General features: G+C 49.4%; 1 protein-coding gene across 1 annotated transcript; it reads left to right on the plus strand.

The window, feature by feature from the left end:
- The first annotated feature begins 3,924 nt into the window (after nucleotides 1-3,924).
- LOC136517446 (probable xyloglucan glycosyltransferase 7) lies at nucleotides 3,925-7,896 on the plus strand. The gene is made up of 5 exons (XM_066511005.1): nucleotides 3,925-5,043; nucleotides 5,613-5,921; nucleotides 6,013-6,303; nucleotides 6,389-6,502; nucleotides 6,909-7,896. The coding sequence occupies exons 1-5, from the start codon at nucleotides 4,285-4,287 to the stop codon at nucleotides 7,527-7,529; spliced, it is 2,094 nt and encodes a 697-aa protein (XP_066367102.1). The 5' UTR covers nucleotides 3,925-4,284; the 3' UTR covers nucleotides 7,530-7,896.
- The last annotated feature ends 3,504 nt before the right edge of the window (nucleotides 7,897-11,400 follow it).

The raw sequence follows: 11,400 nt of genomic DNA on the forward strand, positions 1-11,400 counted from the left end.
AAACGACCAGCTGGACACTGGATGGAGCCGGTTCCTTCCTCCATTCCATTGAACCAAGCAGGCAACCAAGAAGGCAAGAACAACCCAAAAGACCAAAAGGCGTGCGTGCACAGGCACAGCAGCACGGTAACGAGAGCCTCTCGGTGGCTGGCAGCTGCACAAGCTGGCCGTGCTGGGTGCTGGCCCCCGCGGGTGCAGCAGCGCAGGCCATGCATCGCAAGCAAGGTAGCGCTGCCGCATTAAACATGCGGACGTCCCGCATCGATCTGTCGTCTGTCTGCATGACGGGCTATGCACTGCACCTGCACGATTGGGATCTTCAGATGCTGCTGTTCATATCCTGTCCCACAATAATCACCCCTCCTCCTCCTCCTCATCCACGTAACTACGTGTAATTATTAGTTAGTGGCGTACTACATCATGCTGTCTCCGGTGCTTCTTGGCCAATGATGACTTCGTTCGTTCGTTCGTGCACAACTGTCTCGCCGTTTACAACTAAAACCACTTCAATTCGGCATGCCAGATACTGTAAAAAGGTTGGATGTACCGGGGCGAGCAAAGTAAATAAATACGCGAGATATTTCGGTGCGAAGAGGTAGGTCTGCTCACCGAAATCTCATCGGAGATCTCCCAGGCTGCCATCTCGTGTACGTAAGGATGAAAACAGAACGGAAATATCCCGAACCGAACCGCATCGTTTTTTTATATTTAATCCGATCGAATCCGCATTTTCTTGTCCGACTTTACCGTTTTCGCTTTCGCATTTCAGATGTTTCGTATTTCAAATGTAAAAGTAGAAAACGGTTTAGACATTTTTCCGACCGTTTTCTACTTTTCTACTTTTAATTTGAAATATTCCGAATTGAAAATTCGGTTTAAACCGAATTTGGCCAACTGCACAGGTCATACAGCCCAATTACAGGTTGTTCACCACGCAGCTGTGTTCTTTCTACTGGTGGCCAGCTGCCCTCTCTTATAGACGGCGCTCAGCCTCGTCTCTCTTCACCTCATGAGATGATGCTAAATGTCAGGAAACCGGCAGCATCTACACGAAAGCCCACCTGGGCCATAGCCCATCAAGTTCATCGGTTTAACCCCCACCTGCAAAGTCAATCATTTGATAGTTTTTGCATCAGCCGAATAAATCTTTGTTACTCAAAAGAAAAATCTGAATAAATCTTTAAAATAAAATATTACATCTATTCTAAAAAGATTAATAAAATTATTCTGACTCAGTTCGAGTTCATGTTTCTATAATATGCACTTGTTAATTATTATATGCACTTGAACTTTATCATGTATGCACTTAGTCATGCACTTGGTCTACGGGTCGGTATTCCGTATTGAGTTTTCGTATACCGACCGTGTTCGATATAATTCCGCTCGAATTGTTTCGTTTTCGAAATTCTCGATATTCCGTAAGTTCGTGTTCGTTTTCGTGTTCGGTTTGTCCGCTTTCGTTTTCGTTTTCGTATTCAAATGTAAAGGTAGAAAACGGTTGACGAGTTCTCCGTTCGATTACGTCCGTTTTCATCCATACCTGTACGTAGATACTCATACTTCCTACCAATTGCCCCGGGCGTCCAGATTCGAGCGCCGAGGTACGCTACGCCCCCCTGTCCCGTAATCATGGACATTGTTAACGCAACCAAAACAGGCAGCTTGTCGGAATCGCAACGCCGTAGGAGTAGATCCAATCTCGCTTCAGTCGCTGTGTCTTCTCAGCCTGTACATGGTCCGGTTTATGCGGTCTTTGGGCAAAAACCAGCCCAATCCGTTGAGACACTGGTTTCAGCGGTTTGAAACCCGCGGTTAAACGGTTTCCGCGGGCCGGGAAGAATGTACTAACGCACAAACAAAGCAAGAAGCCAGCCAGCCATGGCGATCACGCTCTGCGGCGAGGTTGGCAGCGATCGTGGAGCGAGCACCCACAGCGAGGTCGCCGGTGACCGCCGAGCGAGCACTGCTGCGAAGTCGTCGGTGACCGCGGAGCGAGCACCCACAGCGAGGTCGACGGCGACCGCGGAGCGAGGCCCCGCGCGCGGTTAGTTGCACGGTCTGATGAAGCTCTCCAAGGGAGGAGAGCTGCTCACTCCTCAGAGTCTCGCTGAGCTGGGCGCTATGCGGGAGGAGAAGGCTCGCGGGCTCGCGTTCCGGTGTCGTCGTAGGCCGTCAGCAGGGGGCGCTCCTCGCCGGTGGCCGTGTCGCATGTTGTTTTCGCACCCGCTCGTTGGCGTGATGTGGCGGAGGCCGTGGTGGTGGCCATGGCGCTAAATCCACCCAATTGCTTCCCGGCGCTTGCGGAACCACGGAGCGTGAGGCGTAGGATGAAGAAGCTAGGATGAGGCGTTCGGAGCATGCAGCGGCGGCGTCGACGGCAAAAAGAAGATGAATCGATGGGTAGAGCGGTTTGGACTTTGGACCCGATACAAATCAGCCCGTACGTGACCTCTCAGTACGGTCTACTATGGTCTGGTTCCTGGGTTGGGCCGGGTTCAAGCCGAACCATGTAAAGGGTTAGGCCCCGTTTAGATCTAAATTTTTTTGGATTTTGGCCCACTGTAGCATTTCGTTTGTATTTGGTAATTAGTATCTAATTATAGACTAATTAGGTTCAAAAGTTTTGTTTCACGATTTCTCGACTAACTGTGTAATTAGTTTTTTTTTCGTCTACATTTAGTCCTCTATGCATGTGCCGCAAGATTTGATGCGACGGGTAGTGCGCAAAATTTTTTGGAATCTAAACAGGCCCTTAGGCGCCGTTTAGATCCAAAAATTTTTGGATTTTGGCTCACTGTAGCATTTCGTTTGTATTTGGTAATTAGTGTTTAATTATGGACTAATTAGGTTTAAAAGTTTCGTCTCGCAATTTCTCGACCAACTGTATAATTAGTTTTTTTTTCCATCTACATTTAGTACTCCATACATGTACCGTAAGATTCGATGTGACATTGCCTCCCGCTTGTCCTCTCCGCCCCTCGCTCCTGTGTGCTGACATGATGCGCGCAGGCAGAGCCGATCCATACCTGTTCCGCTGTCAATCAACCAGTGCTCTGCCGAGGGCTAATGCGTTGCTTGATCGCCGTAGGCTTCCGATCCGATCAGATCCATGGGTGGATAGTAAGGGCGTGTTTAGATCCAAAAATTTTTGGGTTTTGGCTACTGTAGCAGTTTCGTTTGTATTTGGTAATTAGTGTCTAATTATGGACTAATTAGGTTCAAAAGTTTCGTCTCGTGATTTTTCATCCAACTGTGCAATTAGTTTTTTTTTCCGTCTACATTTAGTACTCCACGCATGTGCCGCAAGATTTGATGTGATGATTACTATGCAAAATTTTTTGAGAACTAAACGGTTAAGTACTGCAGATTTTAGTTTGGTTCTGACCTGACTGGTTTCATGGGGTAGGACCGTAGGAGAGTAGTCCTAGTAGGCTACAGCCTGCAGTAGCAGTGAGTTGCTGACGCGGGACGGAGACGGACGGATAATTCGTGCGAGGGCTGCGAGCCAGTGAGCCAGAGCGGACGGCCGGCCCAGCAGCCACCGACAGCGCCAGGCCGCAACCGCACGCAACGAATAGAGCGTCGTGCGAGCCCACTCGGCGGCACGCCCACACGCGGTGACGCGGCCGACGGGCCTCCCCCTCGGCCGAACCGAACGGAAGTTAATAATAACCCCGGCCTCACCCGCACGGTTAAAACCCAGCCGCTTCTTCCAGTTCCACCCGCCGATCCGATCAGAAGCCGCGGCGAAGCGTCCCCTCCCTCCCCGGCTCCACTCCACCCCATCCACCTGCTAGTGTTCCGTGTTCTCGTTCTCACGGCCAGCCAGCCGCGGCTTTTAACCACTCCACTCGGTTTTACGCTGTGGTGTCTCGTCTCGGGCGGGGCGGGGGCGTCAAAAGGGCCTTTTTTTTTTTTTTTTTAGTCGACGGCGACGGTGGTGAGAGACGGGAGACACAGAGGGAGGGGGGCAGGGCAGGCCGCGAATAAATAAAGCGGGGGGCGAGCTCGCCTGCTCGACCGACGTGGTGAGCTGTTCTTCCGCGCTCTCCCTCTCTCTATCTCTGGTCTCTGCCTGTGCGTGCCCGCGGCATTATGCTGGCTGGCCTGCCGCGGTGGTGCTTCTCTTCCGGCTATTAAGGCCGTGCTTGATGAGTAGGTGATTAAGGTGAGGGAGGAGGGCGACGACGAGGAGGAGAGAGAGCCCGGGTCGTCGCTGCGAGGGTTGGTTCTCCGTGTGTGCGCGCGCGTGACAACAGAGAGGTGGTGGGTCAGTGCGTGCCAATGGCGCCGTCGTGGTGGGGGAGGGACGCGAGGGCCAATGGCGTTAGCGGCATCGGCGGCGGCGGCACGCCCGTGGTGGTGAGGATGGAGAACCCGAACTGGTCCATCTCCGAGGTCGCCGCGTCGGAGGTGGCGGCGCCGGGCTCACCGGCGGGCGCCGGCGGGGGCAAAGCCGGGCGGGGCAAGAACGCGCGGCAGATCACGTGGGTGCTGCTCCTCCGGGCGCACCGCGCGGCGGGGCGGCTCACGGGGGCGGCGTCCGCCGCGCTGGCCGTCGCCGCCGCCGCGCGCCGCAGGGTTGCGGCGGGGCGGACGGACTCGGACGCGGCCCCGGGGGAGAGCACGGCGCTCCGGGCGCGCTTCTACGGCTGCATCCGGGTGTTCCTGTTCCTCTCGCTGCTGCTGCTCGCCGTCGAGGTCGCAGCCTACCTCCAGGGCTGGCACCTCCTCTCCCTCGAGGAGGAGGTGGACGCGGGCCTCCAAGCCGTCGACGGGCTCTTCGCCGCCGCCTACGCGGCATGGATGCGCGCCAGACTCGACTACCTCGCGCCGCCGCTGCAGTTCCTCACCAACGCCTGCGTCGTCCTCTTCCTGGTCCAGAGCGTCGACCGCATCGTGCTTTGCCTGGGATGCTTCTGGATCAGGCTCAAGGGGATCAAGCCTGTGCCGCTGACCGCCGCCGACAAGGAGGACGTTGAGGCTGGTCCCGAGGACTTCCCCATGGTGCTAGTGCAGATGCCCATGTGCAATGAGAGAGAGGTAAACTCAAGCCAACCTTCAATCATCCTTCCCCTTCCCTAGTTCCTTTTGTTTGTGCTTGTGCGTGCTTACGTTGGAATTTTGGGATCAAAAGATTCGTTTCTTGAGTGCAATTTGAGGCTTCCTGGTGACTCCTGTCTCCTAGTTCTAGTCAACCCAGCACAAATAGAGTGGACGAGATGCATTGGTGGTCTGGATCTTTGACCTGTGTCTCCAATCACGAGTTTGGTGCTTCTGAAGTTTAAAGTTGCTTCTGTCTTTGCCTCGTCGGTACCTTAGATCAACAGAATTTAATTTTTTGCATTACAAAGCTTAGATTTTCGCGGTTGGTATTCGTACTTTCAGCAGGAGCACACTTCGTTTCCTGGTATCCAAATCTCAGTACGGTTGTTGTCAGCCGACCAGTTAATAATTGGCAATGCTAGAGATTGAATATCAGACTGTAGCACAAATCACAGCTTCCACAAATCAGCTTCTGAGCAAGCTGGTAGGAGATGATCTGCGTACCATTGCACTTTTTTTGAAACATAAGTCCATTTCAGTTAACATCTTCAACTTGGATATTGCAGGTGTACCAGCAATCCATCGGTGCAGTTTGCAGCCTGGACTGGCCAAGGTCAAATTTCCTGGTCCAGGTGTTGGATGATTCTGATGATGCTACCACTTCAGCACTTATCAAGGAGGAGGTGGAGAAATGGCTGCGAGAGGGCGTGCGCATAGTTTACCGGCACCGGGTGATCCGGGATGGCTACAAGGCTGGAAACCTGAAATCAGCCATGAACTGCAGTTATGTGAAAGATTATGAGTTTGTTGTCATCTTTGATGCTGATTTCCAACCACAAGCGGATTTCCTGAAGCGCACAGTGCCCCATTTCAAGGTTTGGCTCAATTGTACAATGGTAGCTACTGTACTTTGACAATTAGTCCTATTAGATATGTTTTCTGAGAATTTGAGTGCACAATTTCCAGGGAAAGGATGATGTCGGGTTGGTTCAGGCAAGATGGTCTTTTGTAAACAAGGACGAGAACTTGCTGACCAGACTTCAGAACATAAATCTTTGCTTCCACTTTGAGGTGGAGCAGCAGGTGAATGGGGCGTTCCTCAACTTCTTCGGGTTCAATGGCACCGCGGGAGTCTGGAGAATTAAGGCACTTGAGGAGTCTGGAGGATGGATGGAGAGGACAACAGTGGAGGATATGGACATAGCTGTTCGAGCACATCTCAAGGGGTGGAAGTTTCTCTTCCTAAACGATGTTGAGGTATTGGCCAGTGTTCACTGCTGCTTAAGCAGAATATGCCTTGCGTAAAGACATGATAACTTAACCTGTGTAACTTCTCTTTCAGTGTCAGTGTGAATTGCCAGAATCTTATGAAGCATACAGAAAGCAGCAACATAGGTGGCACTCAGGTCCCATGCAATTGTTTAGGCTCTGCTTTGTGGACATAATCAAATCCAAGGTATGGCACTTTTTTTTTTCTGTAGGCACGTTGTGAAAGCTAAAACGTTTGGCAAAAGTGTTAAGCATGCCCAGTAAAATGCATCTTATTTACAAAGGCCCTTCCCATTATATTATTTCATTTCCTAGGGAAAGCCACAAGATGAAGTAATTGCTATAAAGCGTCAGCTACATTGTTGTAGTAAAAATGAAAAACATTGAATTAGAGTCTGATCTGTCAAGTCGTTGCTATGCTTCTCTTGCCTTTATGCATCTTCTTTTTTCGGTTCATTTGAATCATTTGTTTAATCTACCATAATTTATGAGCATTTGTGGTTTGTCTTTTTATTCTTCACATTTGAGCTTTTCTGTTCAAGCTTGCACAGTGTAGGCATAGACCTGATATTGCTGCTTACTTTCTACTGCAGATCGGATTCTGGAAGAAGTTCAATCTCATATTCCTTTTCTTCCTCCTCCGGAAGCTCATCTTACCCTTCTATTCATTCACTCTTTTCTGTGTTATCCTTCCCATGACAATGTTCATTCCTGAAGCTGAACTCCCTGCGTGGGTAGTATGCTACATTCCAGCAACAATGTCCATCCTCAACATCCTCCCAGCCCCAAAATCTTTCCCATTCATTGTTCCATACCTTCTGTTCGAGAACACCATGTCGGTTACCAAGTTCAATGCCATGATTTCTGGCCTGTTCCAGCTCGGGAGTGCCTACGAGTGGGTTGTCACCAAGAAATCAGGTCGTTCTTCTGAGGGCGATCTCCTAGCACTCGTTGAAAAACACTCTAAGCAACAAAGAGTAGGTTCTGCACCCAATCTTGACGCACTAACAAAGGAGTCAAATCCTAAAAAGGACACCAAGAAGAAGAAGCACAACAGGATCTACAGGAAGGAACTCGCACTGTCCTTCCTTCTGCTAACAGCAGCTGCCCGCAGTTTGCTGTCTGCCCAGGGCATCCATTTCTACTTCCTCCTGTTCCAAGGGGTTTCATTCTTGGTTGTCGGCCTCGACCTAATTGGCGAGCAAGTGGACTGATAGCAATGAGTATAATGGGTTATTTATTTTTTTTGCTTGAAGAAATGTTCGCAAGCATCAAAGGGCTCTTTGTAAAGGGAAGAGTGTCGCCCTCTTTGATGCTTACACGAGGAAAACCTTGGTCCCTGTTCCAGGGATCAGAAGATTCACCAGAGATACTGAAATGTGGAGCTGTAGATAGGTATAGTTTGGGTTTGGCCTGTGAGATGCTTTTATTCTTTCAGGTTTCGATTCTTTTGTAAGAATATTTGTGTCCCTGGATGGGCTCTTTTCTCTTTCTTTTTCTTTTTGATGACAGACTTTACCCGTCAAATGAAGATAATACTTGTGTTCACCGTGTATTTGATCAATCAATCAATCATTCAATTACCATGATTATTGAGGTACATCTCCTAGAAGTAGTACACTGTGAAGGGCAATGGTGTGGCTAACAAATGGAGCCTGTCGAAGCCCTACGGTAAGAGGGGCGTGTCGTGTTCCATGTTGCTACATGCTGTCTTTTTCTTTGGCCTCATCATGTGCGTTTAGCAGGGATATGTTTGTTTGCGTGATTAGTGTCCCCATCCTTGAAAAGGACAGCAATCCATGAGTGCGTCCCTCTGTTTGCAACAATCCATGTGGAAGTAAATAGGAAATGCTAGTTACTAGTCGGCTCGTTTGGTCTGTTGCCTGATGGCGCTTGCCCTCCTAATCTTCCAATTGGCGACCTGACATCATGAAATTGTATTAGTAGCTCTCAAGTGACAAACACATCTGCTGGGTTTTATGAGTGGTTTTCTGCGGACAATCTGCTGTATTTTCCTTTGTCCTTTTTACATGGCCTGGCTGGCAGTTTTGGCTTCTAGGCACTTGAAAATTAGGAGGCGAGAGACAGGGACCGAGGGAGGGTCTATCTGTTTGAGTGTTTGGGCAGGTTCAGACTGACTGAACCGAGGTTTCAGTTTTGGTTGGGCAGTACTAGGACTCTTCAGCCTCTCTCTCTCTCTCTCTCTCTCTCTCTCTCTCTCTCTCTCTCTCTCTCTCTCTCTCTCTCGATCTCGATACAGATAGAGAGAGAGAAGAACAAAGTACTATTTAGTAGCTTCTAAAATTGTTATACTGGTTGGTTGGTTGCACATTTTGAAGCGATTAGTGTTAGGTTGATTTCCACCAAGTTGGGCCAACGGTCAATTAGGCCCTTGATCCGCGTCCTGATCGGGGGCGTCCAGCCGTTCTTCTGGCTGATGGCCCCCCGTCACGCAGCGCTATAAAGAAGAAGGTGGGGGCCCGGGCGCAAGACACGAGGTTTACCACAGCCGCCAGCGCCCCACCGAGGTTCCTAACCCTAGTCCGATCTAGAGGGCGCGCTGTGAGCGACGGAAAGCTCCATCGCCTTCACCGCCGCCACTGGACCGCGCCTGCACTCCTGCCTTCTTCGAGACCCTAGCGGGCGCATCAAGCTACTGCTACTTCCTCGCCGGCGCCATGGCCGCGACCTCACTGGGCGAGGTACACCACTAAGTCTTTATCTAAGTAGAGTTTTCTGCGCTAGATCTGCACCTAGAGGTCCTATCAGTTCTATCAATGGCATCAGAGCCAGGTTCTAGATGTAGATCTAGCCTTTGGGGTAGATTAGAACGAGAAATTTAGAAGGAGGTGATTCGATTTGCGAATCGGATCCTAACCCTAGATCACCACCGCTGGCCGTCGCCTCGACGCCGCGCGGGAAGCCACCCGAGCTGCCGTGGGCGCAAGAAGAAATAGTCTAACCTAATCCTAACCCTAGAAGGGTAACAGACGGGAAGGGGGAGGAACCTACCTGGTATTTCCTCACCACCGTCGACGCACACCGCCACGAGCGGGAAGAAGGATCTGCCGCTGCCTCATCGGCACGCAACAGAAAAGCCCGAGCCGCCGGTGAGCCGACGCTCCGCGTATGCGAGCGCGGCCCCTCCCCCCAAGGGCACCGCCTGAGGGCCGCTCGACGATGGCACTCTCAACCTCCGGCGTGCGTGCGCGTCGGCGAGGGGCCCAACGGCAGTGCCGTCATCCCACCTTCGTAGCGAGGGAAGATCACCCGAGCCTCCACCGAGCCACGCACACGTGTTTAGGGCGCCGTCGCTAGACCGCTCGACGGTGACGCGCTCAACCTACGGTGGGCGCGTGCACCGGCGAGGGGACCGGCGGCGGCGCCATCATCTCCGACCGTCATGGTTTTCAGAGAGAAGGGAGAGAGAGAGCAGCGCGGCGAAGGGAGAGAGGCAGGAGAAGAGAATGAGCTCTAGGGTTCGGGGGAGCAGCGGACGGCGCCCTTTTTGTTCTTCCGATCTGGGCGGATAGCTATCGATCGCGATGAACGACTGTGAATGCACGGGCTACATTCGGCCCAGGCGGGTTGGAAGAATCCTGGCCGAGGCCTAGGTTGCGGCCTGGGACGTCGGGGAGCACAGCGCGAGCGGCCGCTGCGGGCCGTCTTTGCGATGCTGGACCGCGGCATAGGACGGCAGCGCACTAGGCCATGCGTGGGCGGGCGGGCTGGCTGATGGGCCGTTGGGCCAATTTTCACTGATATCACAGAACTATAGCAAAGCTTTAGTTTTACACTTTCAGAAGCAAAATTTTTGATGATTTTTATCTAGTTCAAATCTCTGTCAAAATTTGAACCAACTGGATAATTTTTGAGAGAATAGATGAGTACAGTAAAATGCTTCTGAAAAGTAGATAAAGTATTTTTCCATGTTTCCGTTGCAAAGTTTAATGTTGATTATCTTTTAATTAAATTCGAATCAACGGGAGAATTTAGTTTGAAGAGCAGTTACTTTTAGTAAATTATGATTATGTTTATCCTCTAATTAAATTAGAACCGACGAAAAAAAATTAAATTAGAGGAGTAGTCCGATTTGGTTATGTTAAATTATGGTATTGTTATTTTCTGACCAACGTTGATGATAACAATATTATAATGAGTTTAAGGTTGAAGTTTAAATCTCTGATAAATTTTACACCAACATGGTCAATTTTTTAGAGAGTAGATAAAGACCAAGAAATGCTCCTAAACTAATAGAATGTATTTTATTATCGTGTTTCTGCTGCAATAAAGTTGATTATCTCCTAATTAAATTCAAACCAACGGAAGAATTTAATTTTAAAGAGTTGTTATATGTCTTTCAAGTTAATTCATGAGTTTTATGCATTAATTCTATTTTCTGTCCAACGGTGATATAGAATTGATGCAGAAGTCTCTTGTGTGTTTTAATTTTAACCGAGATCACTCGGTTGTAATGCTAGGCTATGTGAATGAAAAGGCATGAGTCAAGCCAGTTCAGGACTGTTTTTTTGTTAGTTTACTGATTTTCTGATTAAATTAAAACCAACGGGAATATTTAATTGGAAAATAAAGTATAAGTGAATATTTTAGTCATCATGACTAAATTTTTCGTTACGGTAATTTGTATATAGATTTATCCCGCATGGAGAGAAGTTTGGCATAGTACTTATGCTAGTCAATCCTGCATGACGGGAGAAGTTTTGTGATGACTCATATATTTTTATATCCCGCATAGCGAGAGAAGTTTGGGTAGCTCTTATGCTATCCTAGTATTGACCATGGTACAATAGAAATGCACCGTCATGGTCAATACTAATCAAAGGACAAGAAAAAAATGCAAACGTGACTTACAAAAGTACAGTTAATAAAAGACCGCGTCGAGTTCTTGAAGTGGAATAAGGAAAGTGTACTCCTACACGGATCAAGAAATAACTTTATTTGCATGGCATAATCATGTGAATGAAGTAACTCATAAGTGTCTCCTCGTTCACAGTTTTCTGAATAGTTCTCAAAATTATGGCAGTATAGTTCATGCCATATTTCGAGAGGGAGAATTGTGAGATT

Source organism: Miscanthus floridulus, chromosome 17 (assembly GCF_019320115.1).
Source record: "Miscanthus floridulus cultivar M001 chromosome 17, ASM1932011v1, whole genome shotgun sequence".
In the NCBI taxonomy this organism is placed as follows: Eukaryota; Viridiplantae; Streptophyta; class Magnoliopsida; order Poales; family Poaceae; genus Miscanthus; species Miscanthus floridulus.